The sequence below is a fragment of the Pieris napi genome, chromosome 11 (genome assembly GCF_905475465.1).
Source record: "Pieris napi chromosome 11, ilPieNapi1.2, whole genome shotgun sequence".
Taxonomy (NCBI): domain Eukaryota; kingdom Metazoa; phylum Arthropoda; class Insecta; order Lepidoptera; family Pieridae; genus Pieris; species Pieris napi.
The window spans coordinates 5,269,928-5,293,569 of record NC_062244.1 but is presented as its reverse complement, the minus strand read 5'-3'; the positions used below and the strand labels follow the sequence as shown (position 1 = coordinate 5,293,569).

Genomic DNA, 23,642 nt, shown 5'->3' with positions numbered 1-23,642 from the left:
TCTGCGCAGGCAAGGACATTTGCTCAAGATGTTTGCCGGTATCTGTATATGGAATAAAAATGGCTTAAAGATGTTACATCTCAACCCAGGTCCAAAAATTCCAGACCAGAAAGTAGATATTTCTATATAAAACTCATTTGAGTAGTGCATGGCTGTGTCGCTTCAGAGTTTTTTTTCTGTTAGAGACAGTATATTATTTCAGACATTCGAAAATTCAGTATAACTTTAACTAATATATAAGTGTTAGTTATAGGTAACGTACTCACGCCGTCTTCGTCTTCAAGATTAAATTTTACACAGAACATTATATTTAAAACATATTTCAATATGACAAACAATGTATTAGGATGGGGTAGAAGTAATTAACATTACTTTAGCTTTTACTCTTTAGTATTGTTTAAAAAAAACTGTCCAGAGATCCAAAGTTAATTTATATAATTTAACAACAGATATATCTGTTGTCAACAATATATATATTGTTTTGTAAGAGCAGCCAGTTTTTTTTGTTGCATGCATGCATCAAAAAAATATTTTTTAAATTGTAGTTTGTCTACATGTTGGCTCAAAATTTGCAATCCACTGAGTCCAGACACAAAACATGAAACCAAAAAAGAATTTTCAAGGTTTTAAAATAAAATAAATAGTAAAGACAATTCTGAAACACTTACTCTATTTAGCAATCATATCCCACACATTTACTTAAAAATATATTTTTATTTACTTTAAAACTTATCTTACTTAATGATCAATAATAATTAATTCATCTATACTCCAATCTTCATAAGAATGGTCGGGGAGATATCGCCTTATTACAATAGGTATTTTACGTTGCTTAAGCTCTTTCATTGCTATTTGTAGAGGATCGGTCTCTCCTTCCAATTCGACCATAACCGGAGCACACATGGCTATTTGGAGGGCTCGAGTACCTGGAAATAGACCATTCCTCCAAATTGAATATCAATAAACTAACTAAAATAAAACACACCCTTGACAAATATAAGGCTCTAAATTAGGTATTGAAAATTTTATCATTGTGCATGTCGCATTTAAATAGATAAATGATGATGAAATAAACAACAAAAAAATTAATTGATTGAAATATAGAAGTTGCTTGTTGACATACAATCTATATTAATATTTATGGGAAACACAGGAAATTATAAATATGTAGTTCTTAAAATAATGAAAAGAACAAAACCCTCTATCAAAAACTTGTAAATAAAGCTTTAAAGTCTAAGGAAATGTTGAGTAGTAATCTTAAATAGTTTTTACTCATCTTTCTCAACAGCCTCAATGGGTATGTATACCAAGGTATTAAGTATTAATAATATCTTATACTAGCAGACTCGGCCAAGTGTTCCTGTGGCTAAGGTTTAGTTATATTACATAGTAGTAGGTACTATTACTATTAACTATTCCAAGGAAAAAGCAGGAAAACAACAGCCATGGGGATCACAATGCTTTTTTTATGGCTATGCCATTAAATTGTAGCTTATGTGAAACGTTGGTAACGTTAGTCAAATAATTTGCAATAAAATTACATTGCGGGCATAAATTGAGATGTAAGCTATCCTATCTTTTAAGTTGGATCAAACTACACACGGTGTGCAAATTTGATTGATATCGGTTCGGTAGTTTAGGAGTCCATAGCGGACAAACAACGTGACACGTAATTTATATATATTAAGATATAGATTAAAATGGGTTTCAAATCTTAATTGTGAGTAAACACAAAATAGAACTAGTTTTATCAGACAATATAATAGAGAAACTGATGATTGGATTTAAAAGAAGAAAAATATATATATATATATGAAGCATGTTAACTTTGTTATAATTTGAACACATAACCAACAAGATATTGCATGGTAAGGAAAGTTTAAAATTTCAATAAATAACTTATTTAAATGATGTATTTATTTATAGTTATCAATTAAAATTAAAGTTTTCTTCTTTTATTATATTTTTTAGTATCATATTCAGTCATAAGATTTTTTTGCTTATCAAAACATTGTTTTTTATGATTCCATATACTACTGTAGTCAGAAACAGAACTTTAAAAAAATGAGAAGGGTACTTATCAGTGAAATTAAAAAATATTATTTGGGGACACAGAAAGTAAAATTCAAGTTTAATTTAGTGGGTATGTTTTTGTTCTTATGTATGAACTGAATTGTAAGACTTAAGCATATAAAATAGCTGTACCTAATACTCTAGCTCGTTCATATTTGGTCATATATCTAGTTGTAATTCTCTTTGATTTTTCAACTCCTCCACCAGCTTGACCCGGGGCAACGCACTGCACATTGTAGCCCTCTTCCTCTTGCTCCTCAGTCTCTTCTATGTTAGTGTCCTCTTCAACCATATCATCATAATCTCCACCGCCGTCATCGCCATCATACTCTTCATCAGCCATGGTTAAGAGTGACTTTTTTATGAATATATTTTTGGGAAGTTTTAACCAACAATATCTGAAATTAAAAACAACTAACAAGTCAGAACTCAGATTCACATTTCTGATTTCACAATTCACGTCGTTCATATATAATTTACTCTATGGTCAGATTACAGAGTATATTATAGAATATAGAGATATTCTAAAATAAAATTACAGATCTACGTCCACAGACTATCAAGAAGGAAGCATTAGCAAATTTAAAACATAAAATCAAGTAAAAAGACTAGAATACTAGCGTCGAATTATATTTAAATTTAAAATGTTCATAAAATTAAGAACTCATAACTGTAATCGTGAAATTTAAAGTAATCAAAAACTATGTAATAAATAGCCATATGAAATAAATAGATTCATGGTTTTATCACGTTTAATTAATATTATTTTTTATTAAAAAATATAATTTTTTTGATGCACGCTACATTCTACAATCTTTGGTTTGATTTCAACATTGTCTCTGTCAGACTCAAGTGTGACTAGCATTAAAAACAATGCCTAAATTAGGCGAAACTATAATGAAAATAGTTTTTATCTCAAACCCAATAATTTTTAAAATATTCATTAACGATAATTAAATAAATGATATCTAAGTTTGAAACTTTGTACTAAAAAATATTGTAAAACATAACAGCGGAAACTTGACCATTTTACTTTGTGAACCGTTTTTTTTTTCTAAAATTTAGCAACTTTCTGGACGCACTAATTTTTTAAATAAAATTATGAACTAATCTGATGAATTTTCATTATTTTAATCTGCATGTTAATATTCTGCAAATTACATTTTGATCTTCTCAGTATACATCATTAATATACATTTGTTCATTTTGTGGTACATTTTCATTTTTACATAAGCAACACTGATAGTTTCCCTTTTCTGGTTTTGCGTTGAAGCTGAAACCATGCCGGTGTGTATATTTAAATATTTAACAGTATTAATTAAACATTAAGTAATTATTTTGTGTTATATGAAATATGTAAGTCACGAGACGTGTTTGGACAATCTACGAAAGTATGATCCAAAACGGAGGACCTTGCAAACCAAGATAAACACATGGCACTATTTGACGTTTCAAATGGATGCCCAAAAAACTCAAAAATTCAAGAAAATAAGAGTGACAGTGTTGTGAACTTTTGAATTTTTACTTAAAACGTTAATGTGTTAACTTCTACAATAGATTGTTTTAACTCGAATGTGATTAAAAAAATAACCTAAACGCTTTGTATTTCAGCTCGCAATTGACTTATTGCACCCATCCCCAGCGTCGGAGAGAAGGAAGCACAAGCTTAAAAGGCTAGTGCCCCACCCTAACTCATATTTCATGGATGTGAAGTGCCCTGGATGTTACAAAATTACCACTGTATTCAGCCATGCACAGAGGGTCGTCGTTTGCGCAGGATGCTCAACGATCCTTTGCCAGCCCACAGGAGGTCGTGCGAGACTAACTGAAGGTAATATTTGAATTTAAATTAAACACAAAATTATGTCTAAATTTAAAAACCCAGAAAACAACAATAACATACAATATGATAACATGAAAGAAGTTAAAGATATTAAAAGCTTTCATATTTTTTCAGTTATTTTACATTGCACAAATTTTATTTGTTTTCGCTACATAGTTATCTCTTAACATGGTATTATGTATGTTGCTCTTTTACTTTCATATATACTATGTATTAAAAGAATACTGCTTCATTCAAACTTTTATTGATATGATTTGCAATAGACATCTAAATGTAATAAACTAGATATCATTGTTTATTATTATTGTATAGTTTCTGTGCAATATTGTGAAATCTGTAATGATTCATCAATCAGACAGCTGAAAAGTTATTTTGTTACACACTTATCTTTGTAACAACTGGTTTCAAGAAATTGTTTGATAGTTTATTATTGACAAAAGCCATAGGTAATTTAACATAAATTTACTTGACCTTACTAGTAAGACCTCCGGGCTATCACTAATTTCTATCTGTATAAAAATTATTATGGATATTTTTTTTTATTGTAAGACTAAATTATAAACTATTAAATAGTAAAAAAATGGCAAATTATATTAGAAGTTTGTTTTATAAGGACTTCATTAACATAAAATTTTATTTCAGGGTGTTCATTTAGAAGAAAACAACACTAAGCCGCCTGGAGATAGAGCCCTAATTTAAGATTGCATTTTTATTTCTGAAAGTATGAATATTTTTCTTATTCATCTTATTTGTTAAAGCATTATAAATAAAGGCTTTTTCAAAGGGTAATTGAGTTTTTAATTTCTTTTATTATATAAATTTTTAGCTATCCTGTTTGCATAATATTAGAATTGAGGGCAGTAATAAAAACTACATAGTACATTTGTTGGAATTGAACAAAAATTTTCGAAAATTTGGTGAAAATAAATGAGAGATCATAAACGTAAGGTAAAAATGTTGTTTTGACTGGGTAGTCATGAGCATTGACAAACCTGGTCAACTTAAGAGTGCTGTAACAGCGTTCCACATTAACGAAATTTAAAAAAATATATAGAGTAAACTCTTCAGAAAGAGATCCTCTACAAAATTGTTCTGACATAATTTTTCGATAAAATCAAAAGAAAAATGTTATTAAGCAAAAAAGATTGTCTTTTACTTAATTTTTATGATAAAAATTAATTGTAGGCGAAGCGATTTGCTACAAAATATGTCGTCACAAATTTTTTGTACGATGGTGAGTTTAGGAGATATAGCCAAAAACGTTTTCACCCCTTTTTGCAAGATCGCGGGGGACGAGGGCGCCAACCCCACAAATTGGGGTTTAAGCATGTATTGACCCATGTCCCATAAATAAAATTGCGTCCTAACAAATTTTCAGCAAATATAACACTTCAATGGACTATATTATTATGGCGCCAATTCAAAATTTAATCTGAATTTAATTTTGTTCAAAATGGGCTAAAATATAAGTTGTGACGCGCCAACTAGGCAAATAATTGTTAATTTACATATCGACGTAGGAAAGCATATTTGCTGTAAGTAGACAAAATACCTAAAGTGACCTGCCATTAGAATCAGAAAAAAAAGCCGCATCGAATGATCCGGGTCCTGTGTCTCTACGATGAAAAAAAAAATACATACGCCGTTGAAAACGCCCGTACTTTTATTTTTTTTAGCAAGATTAAATGCTGTATGTAGACCAAAATCTAGTCATTTCAGACATTTTGTACTTACAGCAAAAGAAAAACTGCATTTTTTTCTTTACAAATACTTACTCCTTCCCACTTAAAAACTTAACGCTACTTACAGCATTTCAGCGACGTGTGATTTTTACATTCGTTTACTTACAGCAAGTTTAGGGAACCTACAGTTTTAGTTTTTTTTACCATTTACGACATTTTATTTCAACCAAACAATACATTACCAAATGACTACTGCATTTCTAGATCTAATCATAATTACATATAAACTAATATTACATCTTGAATTGCAATTGAAAGTACCCAAATACATAAATTTACTGCATACAGCATATTTACCGCCTGTAAATTGATAATATTTCCGCGAGTACATTTTTCTTCCTTAGTTACAGCGTTTTAAAGGTTTGTGATTTAAAAAACTGTTTGCTGTAACTAGCCAAACACGTACTTATAGTAACTTTGGTTAAAAAGTTTACATTGCAAATGGTGACTGGCAGTTAAATAAATATATGTTTCAAAAATGGTAGCAATATCATGGATAGGTCAGACACTATTAATTTTTTTCCGAAATTAATAAAGTTTTTTGGCTTTGGTGAACAATTGCAATATGTCTACTTACAGCAAATGTGCTTTCCTACGTCGATATAGTCATAAGTGGGCGTACAGACGAATAGCTCAGAATTAAAATTGTTCTCTTAAGAAAGTTTTTAATGTAATTGATCATTATAAAACATGGAACTGTTGAAAATGTTCTTAGGCTTAAAGGCTCGGCCAAGAATAACCTCGCCCAAAGAAGATACGCTAATCCTTCGTGTTGCTAAAAAAGATAGTAAAGGCTTCAAACAAATTAAAAATTAAGTTTATCGCCTGATGACCCGAGAAACATCTCGTCAAGACTGATACGCCTAAGATTGTGCTTGTCCCCCAGCCGCCATCTTGGAAAAAGGGGCTTGTTTTCAACACGTTTTTGGCTATACCTATCATCTAAACTATCCATCGTACAAAAAATTTGTAAAGACATATTTTGCAGTATTTCGCTTACAATCGCTATGTTTATGTGACTTTTTATTAAAGATGAAACGGATAGCAGTTTGGCCGGATACCTGATATTCGGCCAACCATGAGGCCGAATATCCGTCCGCCGGCGAAACTTAGCCGTTTGGTGTATCGCACACACACACACTTGCATAGGGGTGATTGATGCTGCAAGAGCACGCCTTATTGGAATATTTTAAAATGTCTTATGAAGAGTCCTCAAGTAGCAGTTCATCTTCAACACCGGCTAAAAAGAGCAGAGGAGAGGAGACGAAAGTTAGCTGTATCTCGCAAAGCTCATGACACGTTTTGGGATTGCTTTTATGAGGTAGCAAATGAAAAAAATACTGACCAGGTTCAACGTGAAGAAAGAAACGCGATAACCTGTGAGCTGGATTTTTATCTCAAGTCAGTGCGAATTGATTGCAATCGTGACCCTTATTCTTGGTGAGCAGCTAATGCCAAACAATACTCAAATTTAAGTTTGCCAAAATCTATCTTGCACCAGTGTGTACAGCGAAAGACTTTTTTCTGAAGCTGGCCTTATTTATGAAGGGAAGCGAAACCGCTTGCTACCTCACAATACAGAGAAATTAGTATTTATCCACCATAATTTGCTTTTAGTGCAGTAAGAGTACTAATTAATTCATTTTTTTTTCTATTATAGTCATTTATTATTGTGTCATTAAAATTTTACAAGTAAAACTGATTACATTTCTTAAGTGATACTAAGACTTAACTAAATAAAGCAAATAATTACTTAAAAATATTTTTTTTAAATTCGGCCGGATAGTATTAAGGCCGCCGGATACCGCATATCCGTTTCATCTCTACTTTTTATCATAAATCCAAAAAGTTATAGGAAAAAAGTGAAAACATTTCCTTTTAATTTATTCAAAAAGTTTTGTGAGAACAATTCTGTAGAAGATCTCTTTCTGAAGATTTTCCTCTATATTTTTGTTATACTTCTTTAGGCGCGTTATGAAAAATTTATGAGAGTGAAATTTTACGATGCGTGCGCACCGTGACACAAAATTATCAGTATGGGCGCCGAGCGTGCGCGAGCGAGATGGGAACAAGACAATCTACAAGTAAAAATAAATAGAATATGCGTGACGTTAGCAGCTATGCCAAGAATAATTTTTGAATGACCATAATGACATACTTTGTACCTTTTTAACAAATAAAGGAGTTTTAATTATTTTTTCAAAGAAATTTATCAATGCTTTTTCACAAAGACCTATTGTTACTTAGTTAAAAGGTTATGAAACATACCTAGTTATTAAATTGAATTAATAATATAATAAAATAATAATTACTATTAATATTAGTTAATAATTGAATAATATACTAAATATTAAATATTGTTAAATTATTAACGCAAAATATTAATTATTAATTATTTAATATTTAAAAAAAATAAAGAAAGCCAAAGAAGTATCACTTCTTACGCGCGTACATAAGTACACGCACCATTTTTTTTACGGAAATTCCATCTCACACTTCATCCTTCTTAGGAAATTCATTCACGATCTCCGCCATTAAGTTGTGGAATACGCTGCCCGACTCCGTACGAGATTGGCTACCTCTCTGTCATCTTTTAAAACTCTTCTGTATAATCATTTCTTAAAAAATCCTATCCTGATCAATCGTGACTTGTATAAATCTTATGTTTCTTTTTACATCACTATTTGCTGTCCATGTATTTGTAAGATTAGCTTTTAAGTTTTTAGTCTGTTGTTATAATTTTTTTTTTGTATTACTTTAGATTAAGGTACTATGTATGTATATATATATATATATATTTTTTATATAACATTTCTGCACTTCTCGCACGCATCATGTTTCTTTTTTTTTTTTTAGTTTTTCTCTTTAACTAGGGTTGCCTGGAAGAGATCGCTTATTAGCGATAAGGCCGCCCGTTGCATCCCTTATATTTTTTTTTGTACTGTGTTTCATTCTTTGTTTTTTGCAACGAAGTGTAAATAAATAAAAATAAAATATTTTTTTTTTTTTAAATTTCGTTAATTTGTAACAGCGCTCCAAAGTTTGGGTTTGTCAATGCTCATGACAACCCGGTAAAAAAAATGTTTACCTTACTTTTATGATCTCTCGTTTATATTAAACATATTTTCATAAATTTTACTTCAATCCCTACAATTTTACTCATATTTTATTACCAACTCTTTTCCTTACTTAAACGTCAACTTAAAATAACTTGTTTCTTACAATAATTTCTAAGAGGAGTATACATTTTCGAGAATGTTTAATTACCGTTTTGATGGCTACTCTGAATATCCTGATCTTGTAGGTAAAAAGTCGTGGGAACGCTTGCGCCGCACCAAAAAGCACAAATCGACGGTAATTAAATTTGACAAAAGGACCCTACCAACAATAGGCATCGCATGAAAAAAATATTAGTAATGTAAAAAAACTAATCAAATTTCATAGACCTATTAAAAAGTGCTCTGACAGAGGTGTTGGTGAGGGTTTTTGTGCTGACCAGGCTGAACCAGATGCAGATACTGTCATCGTCTTTACTGCACTTCGTGCCTCTCAGTCCTTTCGATTCCGTAACTATCGTAGCAGAGGACATCGACATCCTTATGTTGCTCATGGCATTAGGGAGGAAAACGTCAAATATTTTCTTAAAACCTTCAAAAGGGCATACGTCTGACCAGTTATATATCCCTTCAGCCTTTATGCATGGAGATATCATAGCAAAAATTTTGCTGTTTCTCCATGCTTTTCAGGATGCAAACAGAATGCCTATAACATGGGCTACTAAAATTCATAAAAATTATGGAAAAAATATTCTGAGCTAGCAGGTGGTACAGCGCTATTCCTCAATGATAAAGTAGATCCGTCTTTGCTCAGTCTCGTTGGCCAACGTTTTCTCGTTTCTTTATACGGTGGCAACAAGGACGATTCTCTAGACACTATGATATACAAACGATTCTCCAAGACAGTATAAATAAATCATTCAGTTTATCATCGCTTCCTCCAAACAGGATGAAGCCCGTTTTTACAGTCTCCGAGTGTATCACAAGATGAAAAACGGGGTAAGACAATAAATCGTCACTTACAATAACACCGATTTTAACGTATTTTTTTGACTGCTGGTGTTTTTATTAAAACCGCCAGTTTCTAACGTTCCGAACCACATTCGAAGTTAGCCGCCCAGAGTGCGTGGGGTGCGTAAATTTGAATAATTTCTGCGTCGTGATTTTTGAAGTGAAACTTCTTTATCGGGGTTGGAAAAAATTTTGTGTAACACTTTATCGTTACGCGTCACATTTTTCGGTTACGCGTCACATGTTTCGGTTACGCGTCACATTTGACCGTTACGCGCGTCTTTTTTTTAAAAAGGATTTTTTGGTGTGTTCTTTATACGTATATGAAGCCTGCAATCCCTTATTATTTACATAGTATGTAATTTGCCCATTTTTTTGCTGTAAAAGTAGATATTTATATAGAGATTATTAACATTTTTAATCATAAACAGGTTTACTAAGGGACGATTGCCTTCACGAAACTGAAGAAGTTACTGAGGCACTTCACCGTTTACCTCAACATGTAGTTGATGAACGCAATTATCGTTTAGTTAGAGCTGTCCAATTGTCCGTTACTAAAACAATTTTACCAAAGGAGGAGTGGACAAAATTTGAAGAGGACAAACTCTATCTAACACCAATTGTTGACCAAGTTAAAAAGGAAAAGCAAGAACGTGAAAACTGGGAAAAAAATAATTAAAATCAAAGTGTTAGTGCATGATTTTTTGTAGGTTTTAAGTGAAAATGTTTTAAATCAATGAATAAAACTCTTATTGAAGTGAAACTTCTTTATCGGGGTTGGAAAAAAATTTAGTGTAATATTTTTTCGTTACGCGTCACATTTTTCGGTTACGCGCCATGTTGCTTTTTGAAGTCAAACTTCTTTATCGGCGTTGGAATGAAAGTTCTTTATCGACGTATGGGAGAAATTTTGTAGCAAATCGTCACGTTTTTCGGTTACGCGCCATGTTGCTTTTTGAAGTCAAACTTCTTTATCGGCGTTAGAATGAATTTTTTATCGACGTATGGGAGAAATTTTGTAGCAAATCGTCACGTTTTTCGGTTACGCGCCATCTTTTTTTTGTCCTTACCACGGTTGATCCGAAGAGATTCGAAGCCATTAATAACAAAAATATATAATAACGATAACATGATAGTAATAATTCTATTACAATTAATGAAATTCTGTAATAATCTTAGTAGTAATAAGGTAAAATAAAATAATTGTATTTGTATTCATGTCTATGATAATAAAAGCCTTTTGTTAAACTTTATTTAACCAATTTCGTTAAGTTGCATATATGTAGTAGATCATTTTTCGAAAAATAAGGTCAAAGAAGTTTCACTTCTAACGTGTGTACACTAGTACACGCACATTTTTTTTTTGTATAAGCTTCAAGTGATTTAATCTTACCCCGTTTACTGTAACTTTATTTACAAGATAGATATTTAATAGATAATAGAATATTTAATTATAGTTTTTTATTCTTAGTTACGAAATGACATCATAATACGGCTATTTTTAGTAATTAAGGAAATATCTCAACTTTCCATCTTTACCCAAAAAAAATTACGGGGTACAAAAGTTTCGATCTTACTCCGTTCCCAAGTGTCATACAAAAATTCAGTTATTCTTAAATTTTAACTGGTAACAGGAAATAAATTGGCAACGTACCTTGTTGATATTTCCACGGTACTATACATTACCGAATATGCAAAGATAAGTAAATTAATTAAAATTTTTACTTAAAATAAAAACCGGCGTTAAAAGTATTACATTAGGTCACCCTCGTGTCTTTGCTCGTAAACTCGAAAGGAGATTAGCGAATGGCCTTAAAGTTTTGGAAAAATGGGGTTTTGAGCTATCTAGAAAAGAAATAATTTTTCTCGTGGAACGCTATACCACATTAAAGAACCATGTTCCAGGACCAGATTGGTTCACTAAAATTCTGTAAACGTCATGGACTAATATACGCGTATATTATTCCGAAGGAAGGGAACCCCGTCCTCTCGAACATGGCACAGGCAAAAAAAATACAGAGATGTTTTAACGGCCGTTAGTCCAATTGAAAGAAATATATCCCGTAAATTTTATGATGGGATTTGTGGAAAATTGAGATGGCAAAAGTTTGAGAACGTCTGTTTCAATCGTTGGGGTAAGATTGATATATAAAAAACAAACAATTAGCTGTATCTTTGTTAAATAAAGGTATTTTTTCACTAAAGTCAGATGTCAGTTTTCAAGACACTAAAGGCTATGGACTTAAAACCGTTGACGACATCTTACATTAATTTTAACGATTTTTAGAAAAAAAAATCAATCTTTCCCCGTCGCGTTTTCATCTTTACTCTGTTTTGTAGTCGCATCTTTTTATTTTTTATTTAATTATTTTCTCTGCTTTGGAATTGATTTAAAAATATGTTATTGATATTATATAAAAAAGTATAGTTATTGCTCTTTATTATTACAAAGCCATTAATTAGTACAGGTTAATATTTATTGTTCTACAATAGCTTTAAACACAACTCTGCTCATCTCATCAAAAAACCGTTCAGTCTTGCTTCTAATGCCCGCTTGTGAAAAAGTTGATGCTTGAATAGGTTATGTTATGTTGGTATATTGTTTTGCGTGATATGTATGTAGCCATTAAATACCTATGTCCAAAAAACTGGTTTCAATGAATTAAGCGAAAAAAATGTTTGTTTAAATTTTAACATCGCCACTAAAAATTTAAAAACGCGTTGCTTAGGTATGTCTACTGTCCGGGAGATGGATTGGCTGATGAATTTGCAATTGCAGCAATCAAACAAACAACCTGGACTGGTTTTAAATGTGTATTAAAATAAAATTCTTATTCGTGTCGCGCGCCGTGCGTCCGTAATTGTAACTGCCGGTCGGTCGCAGCCGCGGCGCCCGCGCCCCACTCCCGCCGGCGCAGATCATGTGCCGTGCGCGTGAACAGGCTCCCCGCCTTGGGAACCCTGGTTACCAAGAGACTCGTCCTCTGGGTTGATAGCTGGTAGCAGACAGACCCTGCCTAAGGCCCTCTGGATTACGCCACGTGAGGTCGTGAAATCGGCTACTCGAGTGATGCCGTCTGCCCCTGGATACAGTTTCTTAACTCGTCCCAAGCGCCATCGCATTGGGGGAAGGTTGTCGTCCTTGATGACAACAAGATCGCCCTCTTTGAGTGTTCTCCTCTGCTCTCGCCACTTAGTCCGCTGCTGCAGCTCACTTAAATATTCCCTATGAAACCGGTCCCAGAAATGCCGCTTAAGCTGTTCCAATTTTTGGTATCTGTTTGGATAATTTGTTAAAATAGGTGGTTCTGGTAAAGCTGTCGGCGGCCGGCCTATAAGGAAGTGCCCTGGAGTCAGAGGAGTAACATCGGAAGGGTCTGACGTTAGAGGAGTTAACGGGCGGGAGTTAAGAATTGCTTCAATCTGGGTGAATAGCGTCGTGAGCTCCTCGAACGTCAGATTCGCATTTCCTATTACACGTTTCATTAGTAACTTTGCTGAACGGATTCCAGCCTCGTTCAGCCCCCTCCAGTGAGGGGAATAAGCGGGCGAAAAATGAAATTTAATGCCCTCGCCGTGGGCAGCCGCACTAACAGAACTTTGGCTTGCCTGCAACATTCTGCCTAGCTCATTATTTGCACCCACAAAGTTGGTGCCATTGTCACAATAAATATCATGAGGCTTGCCACGACGTGATATAAATCTACGCAAACACATTAAAAATGCTTCAGTACTCAGACTACTAACCACCTCCAAAGTTAATGCCTTAGTGCTTAAACACACAAAAAGACTAAGCCAACATTTGGATATCTTACATCCTCTGCCCTTGCGGTCTACGATTGAGAAGGGCCCGCCAAAGTCTACGCCTGTCGCGAGGAAGGGATAGGTAAGAGTGACTCGAGGAGGGGGTAAGTTACCCATCATAGGCTGTATTGAGTTACTCTGCATACGAACACACACGATACATTTCCTAAATGTACTGCGTGCAAGATTACGTCCCCCGATGGGCCAATATTGATCTCGTATAATGCTAAGTAATAATTCAGGCCCACAATGTTTATGACGCACATGTTCTTTCTGAAACAACAGTTTCGTAAAGTTATGACGTGCACATAATAAAATGGGATGTTTTTTAGAATACTCACAGATTGAGTTTTAGATTCTGCCTCCAACCCTAATCAAATCATGCTCATCTAAGTAAGGGTTTAGTGACAAAATCCTCGATTTATGATGTATCTTTTTATTGTTTTTTAATGATTGCACCTCATTTGGAAAGGAATCTTGTTGGCAGGTTTTGATTAGGGTCTGAGTAGACCTATCTATTTCATCGTTACTCAGATCACCACTTAGCCGCGAATCCTTCTTTGTTTTACAATTGTGAATAAATCTTAAGATATATCCTACCACCCGGATCATTCGTTGAAATTTCGAGAACCTATCAAACTCAAATGAATGCTCAGCAGACACACAACATGAATATACTTTGAGCTCCGGAAGCTCAACATTTTCTATAGGAGCGCTTGGCCACTCCGTTTTAGGTTTCATTAAAAAGGGTGGGCCACTCCACCATAACTCTAAATCTTGAAGCTTGCTAGGGCTGACTCCTCGAGAAGCTATGTCTGCCGGATTAATTTCCGTAGAAATGTGATGCCATGTAGATTTGTCAGTCAGTTCATGAATTTCATTTACTCGATTGTAAACAAATTGCTTTAGATTACTAGGGTTGGTATTTTTAATCCATCCCAGCACAATTGTAGAATCACTCCAGAAATATTTTTGATCAAACTTACGACTGAGTGACTGACAAACCTTTGAACTTAACTGAGCACCAAGCAGGGCCGCTGCCAGTTCCAGCCGCGGTATGGTACTGGGCTTTAAGGGGGCAACCCTAGCCTTGGCTCATAATAACTTGACTGATACGTTGTCCTCTTGATCAGTACAACGTATAAAATATAAATACACATGCTGCAAATGCACTCTGAGAACTATCGACAAAACAGTGTTATTCTACTGACACTGGAGTGTCCGACGATGGATGCAAAACGTGGCGTGGAATATTTATCGCTTTTATTTGATTTAAATTATTTGCAAAGTCACTCCACTCTTTCGATACATCGGCGGACACCAAATCATCCCAGTCCAGTTTAGACTCCCACAACCTTTGTAACAGCATTTTAGGAACAATTGTACAAGCGCTTAGCAACCCTAGGGGGTCAAAAATCTTGCATGTTGCTGCCAGAATAGTTCTCTTTGTGAACGGCTGTTCAATCTGAAAGTCGACTGAAAAATACAGCTTATCCTGTGAGGGACACCAATTCAACCCCAGCACTGATGATTGATTCTGTAAGTTAGAGTACTGATCATTTGTCTGGGATAAATCCTTTTCAGTACATGTGGTTGAAATGGGTTCACTCGCAAATATACTCGGAATGTTAGTTCTAAATTTTCTAAGTGGGAGGCAAGCCTCAGCTAACTTGTCGACGACTGCATCACGTAAGTATTTGAGTTCTGTTTTGTTATCACAACCGGTTATAAGATCGTCACAATAAAAATCGTTTTTTATAGTATTAGCTACTCGTTTGTCTGAACACTCTGTTGATAACTGAACTAAACATCTGGTGGTCAGATAAGGGGCTGATGCTGTCCCATACGTTACAGTATTGAGCTGCAATGTTCGCAAAGGCTGAGCTTCATTGTCTCGCCATAATATCAGCTGTAAGTGACGTTGCAATTCATCCAGTTTTACTTGGCGGAACATTTTCTCAATGTCCCCCGTTAATACATACTTGTGCTGGCGGAATCGCAACAAAATTGACATCAAATCATTTTGTACTACTGGGCCCACATACTGGATATCATTTAACGATTTACCTGATGCTGTGCGAGCAGAGCCGTTAAAAACGACCCGAAGTTTTGTGGTCTCGCTTTTCTCTCGCAGCACCGCGTGATGAGGTAAATAATTTCCAATAGGCGGCTTCTCTATTTCTGTCAAATGACCTAATGTGGCATATTCATGTATAAAATCACTATACATTTCCTTTAACTTCGGCTGCTTTTGAAAACGCCTTTCCAAATTTAAAAAACATCTACATCAAGTGAGTAAGAGTCTCCAAGAGCCTCAGGAGACTCGCGAAAAGGCATTTTTACTTGGAATCTACCAGACGGTAAGCGAATTGTATTTTCATTAAAGGAATCTTCACAGATTTGTTCATCTGTTGACAATGATCGTTTTGGCATTATGAAATTTTCCAAGTCCCAAAATTTAGAAAGTGAGTCTTTAATTTCCTGACTAAAATGACATACAGATTTCTTGTTACACTTCACAGATGGCATGGCCAGAGTCATGGGCCCTGAAACCTGATAAATCAAAGATATGTGCACTCTGCAAAACGTTTATTCAAGACTGGCGCTCAGTGTTGCCCACTTAGTCTGCCAAATATCTAACACCTTCCCCCTTAAATGCTAAGCTCTCTTACATAGCTAATTAATTAGTTAATAAACTCTGTGTTCTAAAGATTTTTAAGATATATCAAATACCTAGGTAAATTCACAAGTAGATAGGTTGCTGTCTTAATAACAATAGTAATTTAATAACTCAATGATGGAAATACATAATAAGGAAAACAGTAAATAACAAAAAAAAACAATAAGTATATTTCTATGTAAGCTACCTCAATACCTACCTACCTCTCTCCCTATTTACCGAAATTAACACTTTTATTAAAGGTGACAAAAAAAAAAAAAAAAAACTTAAAAATAAACAGCTGCAATCTATTTTAAAGATTTACCTACTACTACAACATACAACATTTATATTTAATGGTCTAAATCTCTACTTGTTACAAGAATATAACAATTTACATTGACATACATGTGAAAAGATAAAAAAAAAATAAGTTTAATTTTAAAAAAAAATAATCTAAGATGCTTATATGCTACCTGAAAAAAAAAACATCTTCGAAGCCGTATCTACGAGGGGGTCTACGAATCCTACTAATTCTGTCTGTTTGCTGATCAGACGTTAACTCCCTGTAGACTACATTATCTTGAATCGGTCCCCCGGGCGTGGACACTGCTGGCACGGTGACGGCGGTGATAGCTTCCTGACGTGACGTATTGCCATCTGGGCTGCTCATTTCATTGTGGGATGCTCTTTGATTACGAACCGTTCTAGGTGACGTCAACATATCAGCTGTGGCAGACGACGCTGTCATAGAATCGGGGTCTCGTTCTGGGCTCTCTGAGGTTGGAAAAGCTAATGAACTTCGGGACTTAGGTTTTGGATTAACATGTGAAGGTTGACGATTTATGTCCCCTGTATTACTATCAACTACTTTGACCTTTCTAAACCTTAATTGATCGATATGTCTTTGTACTTCGGTTCCGAGAACAGATTTAACTTTGTAGTCAGTGGTTCCTAACCTATCCGTCAGCTGGCCTGCTAGCCACTTGTCCCGAGAGCGGTAGTCGCGGTACCACACCGGGTCACCGGGTGTAAGTTGACGCCGCGCTCCCCCCGCAAACTCCTCACTGCGAGCTTGGTGCGATTGAACTCTCGTCTCGCGTGAAGGCTTTAAGGCATCTAAACGCATACGTAAATCCCTGCCCAACAGAATTTTAGCAGGACTCTCTCCTGTAGTGTAATGCTCCGTATTTCTATAAGCTAATAAAAATCGAGAAAGTGCTATGTCCGGGTCTAGTTTTTGATTAACCGCTTTTTTTATGACTCTCTTACATATCTTAACTGCGTTTTCCGCTGCTCCATTTGAAGCCGGATGATACGGGGCTGAGAAAATATGCTCAATTTTATTTCTTTTCATGAACAACTCAAATTCCTTACTAGTGAAAGGTGGACCGTTGTCACTAACCACTTGTTTTACTAAACCAAAGCGAGCAAAATTATCTCTAAGAACAGCAATTACAGAATCTGCCTTTGTGCTTTTCATTCTGATTGCTTCAATCCATTTAGAGCAAGAATCTACTATTATAAAGTAAGTTACACCGGAAATAGGTCCCAAAAAATCTATGTGAATTCTGGACCAAGGTCTACTTGGCCATGGCCAGGCCTGTGGCGTGTGTGAAGGTGGAGCATTTGCGACCGCACCGCACACTTCACAAGACTGACATATTACTTGAATACTTTCATCTACCCCAGGCCACCAGACATAGCTTCTTGCTAACGACTTAGTTTTAACAATACCCATATGGGTATCATGCAATTCTACTAATACTTTATTCCTACATGAAGCTGGAATGACTAACCTATGGCCCCATAAAATACAACCTAGTTCGGTGTAAAGTTCATTTTTTCTATTAAAATATGGTTTTAATTCTTTGATTTCATTTCCTACCGGCCAACCATCTCTAATATAAGTTAACACTCTTGATAATATCGGGTCAGACAAGGTTTCTTTTTTTAAAACTGAGTAGTCCAGAAGAAGAGCTTCTGTCGCAAAATGCAGATATGTTTGCTCTGGCAAAGTATCTTCACCTATCTCTTTATGTGCTGTAATTAATCGCGATAGTGCATCTGCTGTGTTTTTGTCGGTTTTAATATACTCAATATTAAAATCATATGCTGATAACTTGATAGCCCATCTTTGCAACCTACTCGCTGCTGTACAAGGTACTGCTGAATTCGGACCGAAAATGCTTACTAGTGGTTTATGATCTGTTTTTAATGTAAACTTCCGACCGATGGAATTTATCAACAGCAAATATAATAGCGAGGGCTTCCTTATGTATTTGGCTGTAGTGTCTCTCCGCAGGAGTGAGTGAGCGCGAGGCATAGGCCACGACCCGCTCCGAACCGTTAGGTGCGCGCGACGCTAACACACAGCCCACGCCATACGAACTTGCGTCACAGGTCACTATGGACTCTGCAGATATATCAAAATGCACTAGAACTTCTGCACTACATAACAATTTCTTTACTTTGTTAAATGCTAAACTACTCTCCTTAGACCAAATAAACTGTTTACCTGCCTTTAATAGCTCATATAAAGGAGCCAGATGAGTGCTCAAATTTTTTATGAATTTTCCATAGAAATTAACCATTCCTAAAAACGATTTTAACTCAGAGACGTTCTTTGGATAAACCATACCTACAATTGCTTTTACTTTGTCTGGGTCCACTCTTATACCATCTTTATCTATAATGTATCCTAAGTACTTAACTTCGGAAGCCAAAAAATTACATTTGTTTTTCTTAATTTTTAACCCGTTGTTTTGCAAAATACTAAAGACTTTCTCTATTGTTTCCAAATGACTTTTAAAATCCCTACTTTTTAGCAATATATCGTCGTAGAACGTAATCACATCTGGAATATCTTTGAACAAATTTGCCATAAATTTTTGAAATATTCCTGGACTTGAAGCTAAGCCATATACTAAGCGATTATATTTAAAAAGCCCCTTATGTGTATTGATTACAGTGTACGCTTTTGATTCTGAATCTAGTTCAAGTTGATTATAAGCCTGTGATAAATCAATTTTTGTGAAGTATTTATTTCCACTGAGGTCGCTAAACAATTCATCAATCCTCGGAACCGGATACCTATCAATCATTAAGGCTCGATTGAGTGTCACCTTGTAGTCGGCACAAATACGAATTCCCCCGTCTGCTTTGGAAGCAATGACCAGCGGAGTAGCCCAGTCGGAGTGGTCCACCGGTTCCACAACGCCGGCCTGAAGCATGGCATCTAGTTCTGCATCCACACGCGCTCGCATAGAGAAAGGCAATGGCCTCGCTCTGCAAAATATAGGCTCTGCGTCCTCACGCACCTTCAACGCCACCGTACCACCAGTGTACCTGCCCAGGGTCCCGTCAAACACCGACTTATATCTGGAAAGTATATTATTGATTTGATCATTCGATTGGCTTGCTTGCACATTATTTACATTGCAGATTTTAAATTTAGGAATATCTATATTCAGTTCTGAGAGCCATTGTCGTCCTAATAAATGGGTACAGCCATTGTCGATAACATAAAGGTCCAAAACTTTACATATGTTGCCATATTTTACACTGATTTCTAAATATCCTAATGGTTCAATGGTAGCCCCGTCATAAAACTTTAATTTTAACCTGCATGACCTTAACTTTAATTTGTTAAAGTATTTTAAAAATGTACTCTTACTAATACAGGATAAAGCGGACCCAGTATCTATTTCCATATTCAACAATGTATCGTTCACTAACAAGGAAATACACACCGGTTTGTACTTAGCTAAGGACATCTGATAGATCGGCTCCTCATCCGTGTAGTCTACTTCCTCTTGCTGGCGCACCTCGCTCGCCGGCGCCGCTTTGGCCACCGGTCCAGCCTCGCATCCGGCGGCTCCCTGCAGCCAGTAGGTGTCGGCGGGGGCTCCTTGTCCGGCCCCGCGCCCGGCGCCACGTGATCGACCGCCACGCTTCCCGCGCCATCGCCCGCGCCACCCGCGCGATCTGCCACTGTACCCGTAGCTGTTCATCACGCCCTCACCGCGTACCCCAGTCTTCTCTCGTCCCGAACACATACGACGGAGATGGCCTGTCGTTTTGCAGAGGCTGCACACAAAATTTTTGTAGACACAATCTTCCCAGCGATGATTTGTGTCCCCACATGCTTTACACTCACGTATTTGCATTTTATTTACTTGCTCCACAATGAGTGAACGATCCACAACGCCCGCGTCACGTTCCGCCGCCTCAAGGTTTATCGCGAGCGACACGGCTTTTTTATAACAAAGATCTCCTCGGCAAACAGCCTCTGTCTTGTAGATTCACTTTTTAGCCCGCACACAAATTGGTCTCTAATATTATCTTCTAGTGTTGTTGAGAAATCACAAAACCGTGATAATTTTTTTAAGTCTGCCACGTAGTCGGCAATCGATTCGTTTTCTTGCTGCCTTCTTTGACGAAATCTGTAACGCTCCGCTAATATTGAAGGTTTCGGCTGCAAATGCGTTTCCATTAAATTCACAACTTCTTTGAAAGTTAGACTCGAAGGTTTCTTCGGACTGGCCAACGTAGATAGCAAGTCGTAGCTATCTTCCCCCATTACCGCTATAAGCGTGGGTAATTTGACGCCATCTTCAATTTTATTTGCCAAAAAGTACATCTCCACACGTTCAATATATGCTGACCAATTGCCATTTTTAACGTCAAATGCACTAATTTGACCAATCATTATAATTTTCTCAACACAGTTTAATTAATTTTTAAATTTATGTGAATTTTTTTTATCCTCGTCGCCACTGATAAATCAAAGATATGTGCACTCTGCAAAACGTTTATTCAAGACTGGCGCTCAGTGTTGCCCACTTAGTCTGCCAAATATCTAACAAACCAATCATCCAAACTTGGAATAAATTAACTTAGGTTTATTTTCACCTAATGATATCTGGCAACCTCCCTTAACAATATTCCACATTACATCGGACCCAATTAATATATCAACTTTGTTACTTTTATGGAAGTTTGGATCGGCGAGTGCAGTATTGTTGGGTATGTTTAAATCCTCGGGATCGATTTCTACACTAGGTAAGTTTTCTGAAATATTTGATATAATCATACAATGTACATAGTATGTGTGTAGGCATTAATTCTTGACTTTAATTTTAATGTACAATATTCAGTGGCTGTAGATATTGAATTGTTCAGTCCACCGTGACTTAGTACTATTAGTTTTAATTTTAAGTTTATTTTTCAGGTAATCTGTGACAAACGAACTTTGACTTCCACAGTCCAAAAGAACGCGTGCCAGGTAAGTACTGTTGTCACGCTCAACGACGACTTCAACCACTGCAGTGCCCAGGAGGACTTCGCTGTTACTCGAGTATGAGGTAAGTGTGGTCAGAACAGTGCTAGTGCTAGCCACAGTATTCAAATTTTGTTTTTCATGGCTAGTGTTTTGTTTTACCTCGTTAGTTTGTAAGTTCAAGTTACTTTCGTTTTGCAATACTTTATTGACACTATTATTATTATGACATAATAAACTATTATGCTTTTTGTTACAGGCTCTGCAGGAGCTGAGACGACAGTTGGAAGTGGAATGCCCTGGACGAAGACAATTGGAGCAGAGCTTGCGTTTGGAAACTTCAATTGATCACAATTGATCAAATTCTTAAATTGATCACATTTATACACACGATGATTCTCATTACACATAAAACATGATCCATTTGACGTAGATGAGAAAAAAGTTTTAATGTGTCTTGGTTCCTTACTACTACCTTTCATTTCTATTAACCTGAACTGCTCTAGAGCCGCCTTGGACGGTCTTTAAAATATCAGCACGTTGTCTTAAAAATTGGTAAAAATCTTCTAGTTCTATCGACCCACCCAGGTTTAATTTGTACTCTTCCCACTTAATGCTAGTTACACTATCTAGCTTTTGCACTATTATATAAATTACGAGACTATCCCACTTATCAGTGTGTTCACCAAGCGTATTTAAAGCCCTCAAATTCTTTGAAACATGATCTATAATGTACCTGAGTGATCTATGCGACTCCCTATTTAAAGATTCAAGGCTGAATAACGATTTGAGGTGGTTATTAATCAGTACCTTTTTGTTATTATATCTGTTACACAGTAGTTCCCATGCAACCAGATAATTTTCACTGGTAAACTCAATTGATTTTATTGTGACAGCGGCACCACCCTCTAGAGAGGACCTGAGGTAATGAAATTTGCTAATGTCAGGTATAGTATCATTTGCATTGATGAGCGAGTCGAAGGTGTCCCAAAATTCCAGCCATTTCAAGTAATTTCCATCAAAAGTTGGTAATTTTATTGTTGGCAATCAAATTTGATTATTTAAGTGGCTATTAGTCTTGGTATTACTGGAATTACTTTCAAGAGAAAGTCTACGCTGGACAGCCTCATCGCGCTCATCGCGTTTTGACACTATTTCCTGGGCACTAGACATGACCGCGAAGAACTGGCTTTCAATATCGATTCTCTCTTGTAACCGTTTATCTAAATTGCTTTCTAAATCTAATGCTTCTATTTGAGATTGGACCTTTTCAAAGTCTGAAAAATAATTCTTTTATTTTTGTTAGTCTCACATTAATATCACTTATATTTTTTGTCGTTGTCGTGTTGTTTGTACCACGTTTACGAACTAACAAAGCCAATTCATCCCGGTCCGACAGTTTACTTTGAGCCATGATTAATTTGCAAATGATATAAAAGATGTGGGCAAGAATGTGCAATCAAACCAAAATCCGTTGAGGCGAAGCGGGTAGACCCAGCGCTGCACAGCGGATAGGTCTCGCGCAGCAACAAGCGCGCAGCGGAGAACGATCGCGCCCAACCTGGAATGTTCGGCGACTCGGCTAAGCGATGTGCAATAGATGCGCGTATTTAAGCGCGTGAAGTGATAGGGCAATTTGTGAACTAAGAAAAGGCTATAGTTGAAAATATTCAAATTTCATGCAAAGCGAATGAAAATAATAAGTGTTTAACAGTTACGGAACTCTAAATTCAAAGATTTATTATTAAACAATTGGAGAAAATAAGATTTTATGTTTGGGTAATTACGTAGGATCGTTACTTTATGTAACACTATTTTGCTATACCATAATTCAAAGGAAAATATTACTTATTATTTATTATATATTATTTATTATTCATAACTTATTATTCATAACTTATTTCTTATTACTTATTATTCATTACTTATTATTCATAACTTATTATTCATAACTTATTATTCATTACTTATTATTAATTACTTATTACTCATTACTTATTTTTCATTACTTAGTATTCATTACTTATTATTTTTTACTTATTATTCATTACTTATTATTCATTACTTATTATTCATTACTTATTATTCATTACTTATTATTCATTACTTATTATTCATTACTTATTATTCATTACTTATTATTCATTACTTATTATTCATTACTTATTATTCA

General features: G+C 35.5%; 2 protein-coding genes across 2 annotated transcripts; one reads left to right on the top strand and one right to left on the bottom strand.

Annotated features, from left to right (window-relative positions):
• Nucleotides 1-653: 653 nt before the first annotated feature.
• LOC125053508 (DNA-directed RNA polymerases I, II, and III subunit RPABC2) lies at nt 654-2,555 on the bottom strand. Its single transcript, XM_047654875.1, has 2 exons — nt 2,206-2,555; nt 654-926 (listed from the first exon to the last, which is right to left on the bottom strand). The coding sequence occupies exons 1-2, from the start codon at nt 2,540-2,542 to the stop codon at nt 739-741; spliced, it is 525 nt and encodes a 174-aa protein (XP_047510831.1). The 5' UTR covers nt 2,543-2,555; the 3' UTR covers nt 654-738.
• A 669-nt stretch (nt 2,556-3,224) lies between these two features.
• Nucleotides 3,225-4,717, top strand: LOC125054035 (40S ribosomal protein S27). Its single transcript, XM_047655696.1, has 3 exons — nt 3,225-3,360; nt 3,685-3,904; nt 4,559-4,717. Exons 1-3 carry the CDS (start codon nt 3,355-3,357, stop codon nt 4,585-4,587), a joined length of 255 nt encoding a protein of 84 aa, XP_047511652.1. The 5' UTR covers nt 3,225-3,354; the 3' UTR covers nt 4,588-4,717.
• Nucleotides 4,718-23,642: the final 18,925 nt, after the last annotated feature.